Source organism: Mesoplodon mirus (genome assembly GCF_964341445.2).
Source record: "Mesoplodon mirus genome assembly, chromosome: 6".
Classification (NCBI taxonomy): domain Eukaryota; kingdom Metazoa; phylum Chordata; class Mammalia; order Artiodactyla; family Ziphiidae; genus Mesoplodon; species Mesoplodon mirus.
The window spans coordinates 134,120,754-134,138,311 of NC_138982.1; the positions used below are offsets into that span (position 1 = coordinate 134,120,754).

Below are 17,558 nucleotides of genomic sequence, written 5' to 3' on the forward strand. Positions count from 1 at the left end.
GGGTTAGTCAAAGTAACATCATACTCTGCTATTTATTAACAGTATAAACTTCGACAAGTTTAGTTAACCTTTTCTAAATTTCAAGGATTTCTGAAATCTGAAAAAAAGGATTAACAGTACTCACTTCACCTCATAAGACTGTTAGGATTAAATGAGATAGTGTATATAAATCTCTTAGCCTAGTACCTGACATATAAATGGCTCAGTAAATAGAGGTATATAATGCCCTGGGAATCTTGACACACACCTCGAGTTTAATTTTTTGTTATGGCTTACCATAATACCTTTTTTGTATTACATCTACTATTCAAGTGCTGACTGAATTTAGAGAAATTTTCTCGATACTGAAAATACAGTAGTATCAAAGAGTTTTAAAGCTGTGTAGCACCTTAGTATGTAATCCAGTACTCATACCAAATTCAGAACTGCTTTCACAATACACCTGGCAGGTCCCATATTAGTCCACAGGCTTAATAACTCATAACTAACCTGCCCCAATGGTTACAGCAGTCCTCTTTGTACTGACCCCAAATCTCCCTTCTGATAACCTTCCCTCCCTCTCCTGTTCTAGTTTTGCCTCTGGAGCACAGAACAGTGATCTTTCTCATGTGATAAAATAAATATAACTAAGCATGTTTCCCTTTCTCTTATCTTCTTCAACTATTAGCCAAATGATATGATTTCTAGATCCGACTATCCTGGCTAATTCCTTTTAAGTATAATAAACCAAAATAAACAAGGCCCGGATATATATTCCTGTAGAATTTAGTGGATTGTCTTTTGTATTAGTTTCCTATTCCTGTAGTAACACATTAGCTTAAAACAACACTTTTGGAAGTCAGAATCTCCAGACTTCCCTGGTGGCGAAGTGTTTAAGCACCTGCCTGTCAATGCAGGGGACATGGGTTCAAGCCTTGGTCCGGGAAGATCCCACATGCCGCGGGGCAACTAAGCCTGCGTGCCCAAACTACTGGAGCCTGCACGCCTAGAGCCCGTGCTCCGCAACAAGAGAAGCCACCGCAATGAGAAGCCCGTGCACCAGAAGGAAGAGTAGCCCCCGCTCGCCGCAACCAGAGAAAGTCTGCATGGAGCAACAAAGACCCAACACAGCCAAAAATAAATAAATTTAAAAATAAATAAATTGTACCTTGTTTAAAAAAAAAGAATCTCACTAGTCTGAAACCAAGGTGTTGGCAGGGCTGCCTTCATTCTGGGTGCTCTAGGTCAAAATCTATTTCTTGCCTTTTCTAGCCAAAGTGTGCCTAAATTCCTTTGGCTCATAGCTGCTTCTTCCATCTTCAAAGCTGGCAGCATAGCCTCTTCTCTCTTCCCTAACCTCTGCTTCCACTGTCAGAGCACTTTCTCTGACTTTCCTGCCTCTCTCAAGGAAGGACCCTTGGGGTTACACTGGGTTCACCCAGATAATGCAGGATAATTAACTCAGCTCAAACCCTTAATCACATCTGCAAAGTCTCTTTTGCCAGGTAAGGAAACATATTCACAGGTTCTAGGATTCAGAACATGGACATCCTGGGGTAGGGGAGATCATTTATTATTTTTTTAAAATAGTGCTTAATTCATTATTAACTCACATTTATAATCAACTGAAACCCTCAGACTGTTTTCACTGGAATCTTTATCAAAACTAGATCTTCATGTTGACTTCATGTTGGTTTCTGACGGTCCTTTCAATCTACTTAGGTAGTCTGGAAATGATTTTCTGTTTTCAATGTAGCAGCTAGTCCAGTTTGTAAATTTCACAAACCTATTTTATATGGCTTCCTCCAACACCACGGTTTTTTAAAAATTAAAAACAGGACCTACTTGTAGGATGACCTTATCTGATATTCCTTGGGCCCTGCCAGTCATCTAAAATTCACTTAACAATACTCTCATCCTATCTGTGTATTTTTAAAATTTATTCATGATGAAATCATGACAAATATCTTTCTGAAATATTTGGTTTAGAGTCATCACTAGACAAACTTTACAAAAGAAAAATGTTTAATTTGGCCTGTGAGAATCTGTTCTGGCTCCTAGTGACTAGATATCTCTAGACAGAATCTCTTTCAAAGGGATACTTAGCCCTACCTTCCACCTCCCCGCCCCCCGCTTAAACTTCTAAGTATTTGCTTTCCTTAACTTTATTTTATAATGAATTATACTGATTATATCTAGTATTCCTTCCTTTGCTATTATGACCTCCAAGATGACAAATTCTGGCTTAAGCTCCTGTTATTAATAATTAATTACAAAGTTCAATTTAAGGAAAAAATTTGAATGCTTCCAAAAAGAAATACATACACTCACAGTAACAGGCTGGTACTCAAATCTCCCTTCTGACAGATGAAGATATCAAAGTGTTCAAGACTACAGTCTTCCCTCCTCTTTCGTTCATTTGACTCATCAAATGTGGTACACTGGCTTCAACCAAATCAAGAGTTAAAGCCAACATAACTTAAATGTTTGGTTGTAAAATATATTTTATAAAAGTACACATTAAATTTAACAAAACAAAACTTAGTGGAAAAATCTTTTAAAATCATCATCTCCGCAAAGATGCTTTTTTGTCCATCTAATTATAGCCTGAAGATAGCTCTGTAAAATATTTACTGCTAGAACAATTAGGTAAGGGATAGTTTACAGTCCCTTCTTACCTGGCATTTCATTTTATGCCTTTACCAAAGCTAATACTTTCTTAATACTGGGCACTTAATGTGATGGGGGGAACAGTGGTGTGTGTGTGTGTGTGTGTGTGTGTGTGTGTGTGTGTGTGTGTGTGTGTGTGTGTGTGTGTGTGTGTGTGTGTGTGTGTGTGTGTGTGTGTGTGTGTGTGTGTGTGTGTGTGTGTGAGAGAGAGAGAGAGAGAGAGAGAGAGAGAGGGAGGGAGGGGGGGGTGGGGAGGGAGGGAGAGATGGGGCACGCAGGGAAAGGGGAGCTGCAAGCCAAGCACATGCTAGACAAGTATCATTATGCCACTCTACCTGAAAGCAGAATATTGCATATGAGTTAATCAATAGCATGTACAAACAGTAAGAGATAAAATAAAACTGAAAACTGTACAGAGAAGAGTAACTCAACTAACAAAGAGAACCCCAAACTAATTAATAAATATAGAAAAAATGTTCAGTCTTATCAATAGTTGAAAAGGTATAAATTGAGACAATGAGATACAGTTCTTCAGTTATCTAACTGGCATGACTGTAGATTAGCATGAAGCAAAGAACTAAAAAATTCCTATCTTTTAAACCAACAATTCCACTTTTAGAAATTTATCTAAAATAATCAGATGTTCCCAAATTTCCCAAGATGACTTTTAAAATTAGAAGATAATTCATGTTATTAAAAAGATCTGGTAACCATATATAAAGTTTTCAAACACAAGTGGAAGGGAAAAAAAGACTGAAATACTCTAAAATGTTAATGGTATTTGGTAGAATACTTTCTTATTTTCTAGCTTCAATTTACCTAATTTGCATTAATTTTATTTTTTTGTTTTTATAAACTTTATTTTTAAACATTATTTTGTTGTGATTTCTCATTCTTTTTAAAAATATTTATTTATTTAATTTTTTTTGGCTGCTTCGGGTCTTAGTTGCAGCACTCAGGATCTTCGTTGTGGTGCACGAGCTCAGTAGTTGTGGCGCGCAGGCTGAGTTGCCCCACAGCATGTGGGATATTAGTTCCCCGACAGGGGATCGAACCCACGTTCCCTGCATTGGAAGGCGGATTCTCTACCACTGGACCACCAGGGAAGTCCCATAATTTGCATTAATTTTTAAAATGAAAAAATTAAAAATCATGGATTAACAATGAAAAACTTTGTGTCTGAGACACAAAAATGCATTTCTCTAACTTGCCTGTAAATAAATATACAGAATCATCATTATCATCAGGTACAACTTGTCCGTGGAGTAAATCGTGTCTTTGTAGTTAACAGTTACATTTAAATCAATGCCTTGTAAACCTTTAATACAACTTTTCAAAATTGTTAAAACAAAATTTTAAAAATAAAATTTGCCATTTTAAATCTTTATAACTGAAGCCTCTGTGCACATAAAACCCAAATCTGAAAAATTTCTTAAATATATTTTTGACATCTGTGCATTAAAGATGGCATCCCTTTTAATTACTGATGTATGATTTACTCCCATGTAAACTCTATTTACTTTCCAGCGAGTCAAATCCTTTGAAACGCAAATAATTAACCAATTTTCCACTTGCTTAGAGGACTGTCTGGAGAAGAGACAGGTCTGGCATTAATACAAAATATACCTAACAACAGAGCAAATTTACATGGCTCTTTAAAACAGACGATGAGAAAAAGAAACTGTATGTTCTCCTGCTCCTACAGAGCAGGGTCTTGACTTTGACTTAAACACTACAAAATAGTTCTATTTATTTCTCCATAAAATTCACTTTTCAGACTTCTAAAGCTTCGAAGCCAGATATTTTTACAAACAACAAACCTGCAAATAATATTCTCAAGTTTAAAGAGTTTCAAAATTTTTCATACTTAGGTCTACATTTCTTTACCTTAGTACACTTTCCCACAAACACATAAACTTTTCTCCTGGTTCCAGAATTTAGAGAAATGCTTTACAAAATACACACATGTAAGTTCAAATATATACTGTTAATATTAAATATGAAACCACTTTCAAGTTAACTACTTAAGTTTCTATGTGCTTTACGAAAATAGAATATAGTAATATAGCAAACAGGAGTTTAAACTTCATCACCTAATTAATTATATCACCAGTCCCTAATTCTGTTACCATTTGCTGCTGGCAGGACTAATTTTCTAGGTAGTTAATTTCTGACAACTCACTTGCTACCTTGCTTCAAAGTATGCCCTAATTTATTCTTCATCTAAGACTAACTCCCTTACAATTTCCAAGGGTCTACCCTTCACTCAAACTTTTTACTTTAGAACCACGGCTGCCTCCCCCCGAATCAGGGCTTTTTAACTCCTTCAGCTCCACTTACTACAACAGGTCATTTTTTATTCCTTATCTCCATTTTGATTCACTGAACTGCAATCAATCCTCAACTTCCTTTTCACTTGTTCGAGAAATAGGTCAGGATGTGATTTTAGGAAATGCCAAATATTTTATCCATGCCATTACTCTACTTTACTAGCATAGACGCCAGGTTTCAAAATCACTTCTACTGTGCCTCACTAAGTAAACTTTGTGTCCACCCAAAGTTGGCCATAAAACATTTTTATGAATTAAATAGTTCCTTCCAGACTTCAATCGAAGAAAAAAAAATTGTTCCAGGATATAAAATCATCTGATTAGAAGAAAAAAAATTATCTCATATATTTTATCTATACCTATTTTTCTTCCCACAAAGTTGTAATGACTAGATCTATACAAAAGCATGGGATTAAAACTGAAAATTTTAACATTCATAAAATCCCTGATTAATTTAAAATTTTAATTGTGAATATAAATTAGTAAATGAAACATAAACACCTAAAAGTATATCTTAAGTTTTAAACATTGATTGCATCTATTGCATTACTGTGGATGACTTAAAAACTCCCAGACTTCATCATGCTTAAACTTTGGCGAATCCTTCCACAAATATATATTACAGTGCCTTGCTACCTTGCTTCAAATATATAAAAGTTGGTTAGGGAGCCCTCTCCCTTCATAAACAATACAGTAGACAAAGATCAGCTGCTCAAAAAACTTCAGAGAAGCCATGTGGGGGTGTAGACTGGGCTCAGGCAGCCTCTTACAGTACTCTGTCAACAATCACACCACCCCTCCAGTTTCCTTACCTCTAAAATGGAAGGAAGGTAAAGGCATATATAAAACACCTAACCGGTGTACCAGATACCAACCGGCATCTGGTTGGTATTTAATGAGCAAATGCAGGATTCATTTCCTGTCCTTCCCTTGAACTGGCTCCACTGGATTACTTCTTAAAATAGCATGTAAAAACTAAAGATATCCTTTGAACAAACTGAGGATTCAGGATCAACAAAATAACTTCCAGAGCCACTCAGTAGCTAAGAGATATTGTTTTCAACCTGATAGAAAATCAGATCAAGCAACAAAACAATGAAAATGGTGTTAAAACCTGACTTTTTTGTGTTTTTCTTTAAACAGCTTTGAGATATAATTAATATACCATAAAACTCACCCCTATAAAGTGTACGGCTCTGTAGCTTTTGCTATATTCAGAGTTATACAACCACCAACACTATTTAATTTCAGAATATTTCATTACACCCCAAAGAAATTCCATACCCATTAGCAGTCACTCCCCATTCCTCCTCCATACCACCACCAATAAGCTACTTTCTATCTCTATGGATTTGCCCATTTTGGATTATTTCATATATTTAAAAAACCCCTAACTTTATAAAATATGCTCTTATATTTACTCAGAAATGGTTAAGGCCTTTATAAAGATTTGAACGTATCTCTGAATCCCAAATGTGGCTGTCCTTTCTAAGGTGATTTATCATCCAGCAACTCTTAATTACAGTAAATAGATAATATATGACCATTAAAGTTCAAAAGAGTATTTTATGTTTCCTAAAAGCTTAAAAGCGATATTACCATAAATTTCCTTATCATAGGTTTCCTTTAAGCAGGATATTATAATTCTACATCAGCTAAAACTAAGCTCTGACAAAAGGAGTAATAAAGTGGAATACTCATGGTAAAGTGCATAAAGATATTTAGGGGATATTGCAGAAAAAGATTTACAGACTATAGGGTTAGTCAACTATTGCTCTCCAGAGTAATAACACACCTAGAGAGGGGCAGTGGGAAAAGTCCACCCAGGGGAAGGCAAAAAGTGGGTGAACTGTCTATAAAAACTCTACATAAAATAATAAAACTGTTTGAGAATTGTTTTATTTATCACCAAATACTAGCAATTCTAAATAATATCAGGGATAAAATATTCCTTCCCCTAAAACATTTTGTTGACTGAGATTCTTGTTTTAAACTACTGCTGTGGTAACTGGTAAGTTTTTAATACATAAGCATCAAATCTGTACATTTTTATTATGTATCCTTTAATAAGCAATCTATTCTAAGTGGAATTTCATCAGGAAACCTTCCAGTTATATGATCAGTGCATAGAACATGCAGATTCGCTACACCTGTTCATTTGGAGAATGACTACAAGGAGGTTCAGGACAGCCTGCACTCTCCTCAAGGTCAGTTTACGTCTCCAATTCTGTAGTTCCTATGTATATATATTCGTATGTTTAAACCGTACGTTTAAAGTATGATAGCTGTTTGCAATTCTTCTTTCCTGATATATCTTTTTTTCTGGTGTAAATACTTAAAAACAGCCAGAATTAGTCTTGAACAAAGAAACACAAAGCTTGACGATCCATGAACAAAAATTATGGAGAATGCCATTACACATAATTTCAAAGATGTTCACCAATCATAATATAGACCTACATTGAAACTCTGGGTGAAAATATTTTAGTGAATTTTTTTTGGACTGAGAGGACATTTGGAAGTCACTAGAATCGATGCCAAAAAAAGACATGGACAGTACTGTGATTTCTAGAATTTACTGTGAAGTGAGCTTTTTCTAAATTTCTGCTAAAGGAAACCTTGTGTTTAAGACGCCCCAACTACTGTATATGTGTTGCTTCACATACAACCTTTAGTAATTAGAATTAATGAGAAGTGTTTTTTCAGTCACTTACAGGTGAAGATAAGATTGCTAAATCTGACTATAACTGTCTACTGAACTCAAATATTGTGAAAATCAACTGACAATCATTGACAAATATGCAGAAGTTAAGGCTTAAAAAGAAACTGGAATATTATTATTCACTACTGTGACAGAGTATGATGTAGACAAAATTTTCTACTTTTATCAAAAAAGTATTAATGAAATTTAAAAATATTAATCAATAACTTCTCTCTGTTGTAATATTTATTTGTAACCGGCATGAAGTTCAAATTTCTTTCCTGGCCAATTTCCTGATTATTTCTGAGAATAGTTTTGTTGTAGAAGAGGAATGTGTTAAAAAAAAAAAGAAGAAGAAAGTTCTGCTCTGGATGTCAAATATGCTAGGTACACTACTGCTCTACGATCTCTTCCAAGTGACCCACATGAATTTACACCAAAAATCACAAATTATCCAAACACCAATTATAACTTTCAAGGGGTACTTGGATGGCCCTCCACTTTTCACTGAGCCCTGCTATCTCCCAACTGCCCCCCAATCTAAACCTTGACTTTTTTTTTTTAAACATCTTTATTGGAGTATAAATGCTTACAATGGTGTGTTAGTTTCTGCTTTATAACAAAGTGAATCAGCTATACATATAACCCCATATCTCCACCTTCTTGCGTCTCCCTCCCACCCTCCCTATCCCACCCCTCTAGGTGGTCACAAAGCACTGAGCTGATCTCCCTGTGCTATGCAGCTGCTTCCCACTAGCTATCGATTTTACATTTGGTAGTGTATATATGTCCATGCCACTCTTTCACTTCGTCCCAGCTTACCCTTCCCCCTCCCCGTGTCCTCAAGTCCATTCCCTACGTCTGCATCTTTATTCCTGTCCTGCCCCTAGGTTCTTCATAACCATTTTTTTTGATTCCCTATACATGTGTTAGCATATGGTATTTATTTTTCTCTTTCTGACTTACTTCACTCTGTATGACAGACTCTAGGTCCATCCACCTCACTACAAATAACTCAATTTCATTTCTTTTTATGGCTGAGAAATATTCCATTGTATATATGTGCCACATCTTCTTTATCCATTCATCTGTCGATGGACACTTAGGTTGCTTCCATGTCCTGGCTATTGTAAATAGAGCTGCAATGAACATTGTGGTATATGACTCTCTTTGAATTATAGTTTTCTCAGGGTATATGCCCAGTAGTGGGATTGCTGGGTCGTATAGTAGTTCTATTTTTAGTTTTTAAAGGAACCTCCATACTGTTCTCCATAGTGGCTTGGCTTCTAATTCTTAACTCCAGAGCTTCACTGGATTTCTTGCTGAATTCACTACTAAGCTGTACAATGCTTCATCAGTATTATCAAAGTTTCTATGTATTTACCCATGAATTCACAAGCACCAATAAAGAGCTCTAACTATAACACAATAAAAAGTAATCGACAAACCATGCAAATATTGAAAAGGATCAAGGTGATTGGAGCATAATAAAGTACAATGTTTGAGCAATCTTCTAGTTCTCAAAAAAAAAATCATGACAGTACATTTTAATTACACTTACTATTGGCACAGAAATGTAGACATGTCTCTTCAAGACTAAGCTCTCAACAGATCTTGGTATGGCCTAATACAAATTTAACTATTACCAACTCTACCAAAACTTCAACTGCCAATAGCTAAGCTGCTTATCCTATATACTACCTGATAAAATAGAGTAGCTTGTTTTAGGCTTATTATTAAATTTGCATGCTGTTGCTCTGAAGTATTCTAAAAAAAAAAAAAAGATTCTTCATATTATCTCAACAAATGTTATCAATAACACTAAAAGTTCATCATTTATGTAACAACTTTTTTCCTATCATGTTATCAAGGTGTACCTGAAATGAGTTTTAAAAATGCAAGGCAGACATCTATAGAAAAGTTACCTGTCACACAACTCAACATCAAAAAAACCAAACCCAAACCAAAAATGGGCAGAAGACTTAAACAGACATTTTCCCAAAGACACACAGATGGCTAACAGGCACATGAGAAGATGCTCAACATCGCTAATTACTAGAGAAATGCAAATCAAAATGACAATGAGGTATCACCTCACATGGGTCAGAACGGCCAACATCAAAGTCTACAAATAAATGCTGGAGAGGGTATGGGGAAAAGGGAACTCTTCTACACTGTTCGTGGGAATGTAAACTGGTGCAGCCACTATGGAAAACAGTACGGAAGTTCCCTACAAAACTAAATTAGAACTACCACATGATTCAGCAATTCTATTCCTGGGTATATATCCAGAAAAAACAAAAATTCTAATTCGAAAAGATACATGCACCCCAGCGTTCGATACCAGCACTATTTACAATAGCCAAGAGGCAGAAGCAACTTAAGTGCCCATCAATAGGTGCACGGATAAAGAAAATGTGGTATATATACACAACTGAATATTACTCAGCCATAAAAATGGAAATATTACCATTTGCGGCAACGTGGATGAACCTAGAGAATGTTTAGTGAAATAAGTCAGAGAAAGACAAGTACTATATGATATCACTTATATATGGAATCTAAAAATAATACAGTGAACCTATGTACAAAACAGAAACAGACTCCCAGAAACAGAAAACAAGCTTATGGTTACCAAAAAGCGGGGTGGGGGGGTGGGGGGGTTATGGGATTAACAGATACAAATTGATAAGCAACAAGGATTTACTGTATAGCACAGAGATAACCAATGTTTTGTAATAATATAATAACATATAATGGAATATAATCTGCAAAATAACCAGAATCTATGCTGCACACCTGAAACTAACACAATACTGTTAATCGACTATGCCTCAAAAAAAAAAGTTTCCTGTAATGATTAAGTGAATTATATTCACTTGGATTCCATGTCAGAGGACAGCAACCTACAATTTGTACCTGGTAAGCAAAAAAACACTCCCACAAAAACATACATATACAGGGACTTCCCTGGTGGCGCAGGGGGTAAGATTCTGCCTGCTAATGCAGGGGACATGGGTTCGAGCCCTCGTGCAGGAAGATCCCACATGCCACAGAGCACCTAAGCCCGTGTGCCACAACTACTGAAGCCCGCGTGCCTAGAGCCTGTGCTCCACAACAAGAGAAGCCCGTGCAGCAGCGACAAAGACCCAACGCAGCGAAAAACGAAACAAAAAAAACCCCCACAAAACAAACAAAACATACACATACAAAAACCAACTACCATTTTGTCAACTTTTTATTAGGTACTTTTATCTCCTGAATTCTGTTTCACAAGGTTTATAAGCCAACTTTTCCATTACTCCAATTTTTCTCTGAATCAGTTCCTTATCATATGCCCGCACGTTTTTCTGAAACAAAATACTAAACAAAATGAGAGACTAGGGAGAGGAATATTTTCAACAAGAACATCAGTGATAAATCCTGCTACAGAAAGCTCTGAAGAGCCAGCTTTATTCCACTCACCATAAAGCCAGACCTCTACTGTTGTCAGAGATAAGCAATTCTCCGAGTCAAGAAAGAGCAGAGAAACAAAACTATAACTCTTAGTATCCCAACTCCTGTGATTAACAGTGTGCCATTATCAAATGAGTCAAGAGAAACCTCCAATTTTACTTCTGTTGCCCTGGTCCTCCTCTACAGCTCTTCCACACAGTAAGAACCGTGTTTCAAATCTTTGTCCGCTTCTTAAGTAGACCTCTCAAAGAAGAAAGGAATGATCAAAAAGCAACCAGACTGACATTACAGGTTTAAAAAAAAGGGCTTAACATACAGTACTCATCATATGACCTAAATTCTAGAAGACAATCATGCCCAGTAATCAATAGGTAAAATATACAATAGCTCATACAGAACAATTTCCAGTGGGAATAGGAAGAGTGGCAGGCTCCCCAATGAGATGTGGAACTCCATTCTTCCTTCAGAGTAACATGATTCAAGACTGACAGCCCAAGTGAATAAGAGCAGCAAAGTCAATTCATGTATTAAAATTACTCATAAAATTTAATGTCTGATTTTAACGATAAACACAAATATAAAAGCACTCATATTTTCTTCCTGCACTTCCAAGTAGCATTTTATGCATACCACCTCGATACAGTAGTTCTCACAAAGTAACTCCAGGATCCTGGGGGTTGGTGGGGGGCGGTGTGGGGAAGAGGGTGTCTGAGTTCCTTTCAGTGGTCTGTGAGGTAAAAACTGTTTTCATATCAATACTAAGACATTTCTTGCCCTTTCCATTCATTTTCTCACAAGTATACAGCAGTTTTCCAGAGGCTACCTGATGCAAGAGACTGAATGAAAAAGTAGATACAAGAATTCAAGTTTTATTAAACGTAAGTTTAAATGAGATTTGCAAAAATATAAAACCATGTCACTCTTCTCGCTGATTTTTTTTTGTTTTGGAAATGTTACTTTTCATTAGAAATGTTATTTATGTTAACATGTAAAAGGTACATTATTTTTAATAAATGTTTCTCAGCTTAAATTTCTGATATGGTAAATATCAAGATATAACCCATAGATACAAAAGCTCTCTGTGGTCCTTAACTTTTAAGAGTTTAAAGGAGCCAAACTCCAAAGTTTGAGAACAGCTGTCCTAGAGAAACTCTTCCACAAAGAGACATGTTTGAGAAAGTTCATTGCAGTGTTTGTCAGTAACAAATGAGAAACAAATGTTCATCAACTGGGGAACCAGATAAATAAAATATGGTCTATTCAAATAACAGCATACTACACAGCAGTTAGAAAGAACTAAATCTTAATATACAGTATTAATAACGTTTAAGCAAAAAAGCATTGAGGAATATGTACAATATACTACTCATGTATATCAAAATATGGAATATTATATTGTTTACGGACCATAGAGATTGATATTATACTGAATTCATTACTTGATTGCTTCTGACGGGGCGGGGGGATAGAGAGGATGGGAGGAAAGAAGGACTTCATAATACTTTATTTTAAAATTAAAAACACATAAAATAATAACAACTGTCGATTCTTGTTATATTCTCTGCACTTTTTTTGTACTTTAAACATCTTAAAATCACAGATACTGCCAAAAAAAAAAAAAAGTGAGGGAGAGGGAGGAGCTCTTCTTTTGGATTTAGCGAAGACTGATTAAAGGCTAAAAATGCAATCTACGGTTTTAAAAAATCCTATCTATAACCTTTATCCATTCAACGAACTTATGAACTACCAAACCCTTTATATTAAGGAGTGTATATAAACATAGTAGAACACAATTAAGTTATCACTGATTTTTTTTACTCATCTTTCCATCTTTTACAATACTTAACACAGTGTCTTGCCATAAAAGTCCTGTCAAAATGCCTTTAATAACCTTGCCTTTTTTATCTTCCTTCCTCTCTTATCACAGATATACTGACCTCTTTTACCTGTGCCTCAGATCTGTCCCATTCCCCTCATCCACAATTTTGCTCTAAGTTAACCAATCCCTCTAGCTGCTTTAAACTATGCTTTTTTTTTTTTTTGCACATCCCCTCCCCCTCAACATGCTTTAACTTCTATGCCCATCTAATAGAGACCAGGGCTTGAACACCACTTACTTAGGTTAAGACTTTATATATACACTATATAAACATACCAAAGGGCTAGCACCAGTGCCTACTACACGGTTAATTATTCTTCCTTCCCTTCATCCTTGAAGCCACTTTTCCCAGGGAATACCTCACAATCAAACTTCTAGAACAACAACAACAAAAACAAACAAAAAACCCCAAGTACTTTACATCTGTTACCTCTTATTTCCTTCTCTTTCCCATCACCATTCAACTTTAAACTACAGGTCCCGTTACCCTCAAAGAATTTTGTGGCATTTTTCTTACTTAAGTCTTCACCTGTGACCACTCCCTTGGTATTATGTAAAATATTATCTTCAGGCAGGAATTAAGAGGGGACCATCTGTATTCAAATCTCAGCACTGCCATTAACTAGCAGTATGCCCTTGAGAGAATTATTATTCAGCTTCTTTGAAAATCAGTTTTCTCACCTATAAATGGATGTCTACGCAAGGTTGTAGGAGTATTAACTTAGATATGTATATATAAAGTGACTGGCATGCTATACAGATGCTTATTAAATATTAATTCCTTTGTCTCCCCTCTCAATTTTCTCTAGGGCACATCTGAGAGTGACTCCCTGATGTCTCCCTCTAACTCTTGCTTCCAAGTTTGAGTCCTACATGACCAAATGCTTGCCAAAAATTTCTACATGACTGTTCCACTCAAACTTAAGCTATTCAAAGTCGAGCATATTTTCCCGTCCCCTAAATAAACTTTTGATGACTGCTTGCCGTGTTAACAGCATCCCCCCTCTCCCAGCACTCAGAACGTGGGGGCAAAAGGTGCTGCTAAACCTACCAGATGTCAAGTCCATGGATTCTTCTGGTCCACATCCTTCCCCTCCTCTCTACTCCCTCTACAGACATGCCAAGTTCAGATTCTACTTGCTTCTCCTACCTCAGTCCCAAACCCACCAAATTTCTCCAAACCTCTGCCTTCTACAATATATACTACAAATCAAGCAGTATTTTGATTATCACTCCACGGTCTGGAAAAAAAATGGAATTCAAACACATTAGAGACGTGAAACTTGTCAGACCCAAAATTATTGATACCTTAATGATTCTTACTTTCCAGTAGTCTCAGGAGTCAAACTACTGTTCCTTACTTCTCACTACTGTAGCCTCTGAATTACTTTTCCTACACCTTCGGAAATCCTGAGACTGACACTTTCTTCTCCACCCAAGTCTAATTCCCCATGGCCATCCCACAGTACTCTACAACGGCCCCAAAGGAAGCCATTCTATCCCATGTTAAAGCTACTTACCTAAGCTTTGTGTCCTCTATTAGTTTAGGCTCCTATGGGACAGAGATCCTCAGTAGTAGTGCCATCGTATTAAGCACACAGCTTTACAGCTAAGCAGGTTCTCAAAAGTTTGCAAAATGAAGATTTGGGAGATTTGAAGTTACAGATTTGAACTAATCAATAACATTTCATGAATGGGGGGAATTAACTGAGAAGCACTACAATCAGGCAGGCACAAGGAGATGGATTTTAAAGTCAGACTATTTTCTCCAGAAAAAAGTGTTCTGGGAAGAAAGTCTGGCAGAAGAGAGTTGGAATTGGTAACATACACCTAACATAATGCAATTTGAAGTGATAAAGACTAGGAATGGAAATAGAAATTATTTAAAGAGGAAAACGGTCAATGATAAGAAAATTCTCACTTTGTACATTTTGAAAGGTTAAAATACCATTTTCCTTTTTCAAGGAGTCAGTATCATTCCTAATTTTGGTTTTCAAAGTAAAAACTACTGATGACATTTTTCCAGAATTAACATAAGACACTTTGCTTAATAATGTGCTTAATGTGAACTTCCATAATGTCTCAATCAGAATTAAATACTTATCTTAAGAATACACTAAAAACCCTCCTCTCTGTTCGTTAAAACCATTCAAAAAGTTTTTATCTTGAGAAAGAAATGTACTTATCTTCTAAAAAATTGTACCATTTGTATAAATTCTCATTCATTCAACAAGTATTTGCCAACCATGTGCTATGCTGGCGGGGGGGGAGGAAGCAAAGAACAGAAACTCCCTGCCCTCATGAAGCCAACATTCCAGTGTATTTTGCCTTAAGGAAACAAAGTCAACCCTGAAACCTTTAGGGCGTTATCACAAATTCTCTAGCCATCCAAAATCAGGAAATGCTATTTCGTCATTTCGAAAATAATCAATACTGAACTTTACAAGACACTGCCCAACTTCTGCAGTGAAGACATGTTATGTACCCATCAGTTGAAGACAAATCATTTCTAGGAAAACTGATAAAGCAATAAACGGTGTTCACTGCAGTGTTAGTGGAGGGTTCGATATTACAGCATTGCGAAGCGAAAGTTACTGCACCCGAATTCTGTCACAAGTGAAACTACAAAAATCTCACTGTGAGATGCAGCGAGTTTTTAACGCTGTCCCAAGACATCTAGCACTACACTACTACATCTGACTTCTTCAGCGCTGGGTTTATCTTTAGTATTTGGAAAAGGAAGATAATCCAGCTCAACACATGACAACTGTTTCCATTCTGTAACTACATTTTATATCATCAATGGTCAAGACCTCTCCCCTCAAATCGATTCTGAAAAATAGAAATGTGTGGACTCTACGCTTCAAAAACAGCACCTGGAATGTTTGGAGATACAACCAGAGAGCTTTAGGGCGGCAGGCAGCTTTGTTCCCGGTTTTGGGAGGTTTTCACATGTAAATGTTCCCAAAGAAGGGAGCCGAGGATTAACTACCGCGAGAAGGGTGCGAGGGTGGGGGACTGGAGGCCAAAGCCGGCATTCTAGCGGTCTAAGGCGGAGCGAATACTCTTCTCTCCCATTCAACTTTTTAGGTGTCACGTTGGGGCCACAGAGCCCATAAGAGGGTTGGTTGGGTTCACAACTCGGTAGGATAAGGAGCCCCGTTTATTAAGCCCATTTCCCAAGTGTAGGAATCCCGGAGGAGGGGGATGAACACCCTCTCCAACTCCTCCCCGACCCGGGATCAGAGTCCAGCCGCTGTCGCGCCGCGGCCCGAGCAACAGGAGAGCCGAGGCCGCCGCTCCGCCAGCCCTGCGACCAGCAGATGCTCCGGCTCCCCCCGCCCCCTACGCCCGCCCGCGCTTCTTTCTTAGCCCCTTGCGGGCTCCCGGTACCGCGAAGCCAATAACGGGGCTGGGAGCACAGAGCGAGAGCACCCGGACCTGAAAGGGGGCGAAGTTAGAGGCACCGGCGCCGACGCGGGCTGGAGGAGGCCGGAAGGGGGCGAGAGGGGCAGCCCGAGGTCGCCGCCCGGGAGTGGGAGGTGGGGGAGGGGTGTGGGGTCGGCCTCCGCGACCTCCCCGGGCCACAGGCCGCTCCGCGCAGGCCCCGCCGCCCCGGAACCGGGGCAGGAAGCGTCCCCACCCCGACCTAAGCTTTAAACCTCCGGCGGCAGGAGAAACGACGCCCCGACTCCCCGGCAGGCCCGGCACCCTCCTGTTCCAAGCACCCCTCACCTCTTGGTTGAAGGCGTTGACGGCGTCCATGTTCGCGCTGCGGCGGCGGCTGATCCGGGCCCGCCGGTCACATAGACCTCGCGCCGCGGCGGAGCGGGGCCGGGGAACCGGCCGGGCCTGAGGGGCCGGCGGAGGCGATGAGCTGCGGAGCTGGAGGCCGGGCAGGAAGAGGCTGCGGCCGAGGCGGCGGGGCGGGCGGCCGAGGCAGAGGCGGCGGGGTGGCGGGCCCCCTCTCAGTCCCGTTCGGAGGATGAGGAAAAAGAGGCGGCGGCGGCGGCCCTGGGCTCCAACATGTCCGTTTGGTGGTGGCGGCTGCGCTCTGCGTCTCGCTGACACGGCCCCTCGCGCCCTCACGCACTGGCCCACACTGGCCCGACCGGCAAGCGGGCGGGCCTCTCTCTCCACCTCGCCAGCGGGATGGCGGCAGCTGCCCGAGTCCACGCCGCGCGGGGCACCCTGGGACGGCTCGGGCCTCCCAGCTCTTCCTGTGCCCGGCTCCAGCCCCGCCCCGCCCGCCCCGCCCACGCTGGCCCCGCCCCGCCCCGTCCCGCCCCGCGCGTGCGCGCGCGCCGCCCGCCCAGCAGCTAGCGCGTGACGCCGGGCTACCGAGCGCTTTCCCGCCCGTTGCGGCCGCGGGCCGAGAAGTCGGCTTAGCCCAGAGACTGGGTCCCCGAGAGGGGCGCCGGAGAGCGCGGGATCCCAGGTGCAGGAGTCTGGCACGGAGAGGGCCAGTGCACACGCGCGCCCCTGCCCGACACGGCGCTCCCCGGTGCGTTTTTGTGTGCCATTCTGCCCAGGCAGGCCCTGC

General features: G+C 39.5%; 1 protein-coding gene across 4 annotated transcripts in view; it reads right to left on the reverse strand.

Annotated features, from left to right (window-relative positions):
- The window catches only part of SCAF4 (SR-related CTD associated factor 4), a 59,478-nt gene extending 42,262 nt beyond the window's left edge, over positions 1-17,216 (reverse strand). For all 4 annotated transcript variants that reach the window (XM_082624567.1, XM_082624565.1, XM_082624566.1 and 1 more), the window contains exon 1: positions 16,751-17,216. In XM_082624567.1, coding sequence (XP_082480693.1) covers positions 16,751-16,780 — 30 coding nt within the window. In that variant the 5' untranslated portion in view covers positions 16,781-17,216. The remainder of the gene's footprint in view (positions 1-16,750) is intronic.
- Between the last annotated feature and the right edge of the window lie 342 nt (positions 17,217-17,558).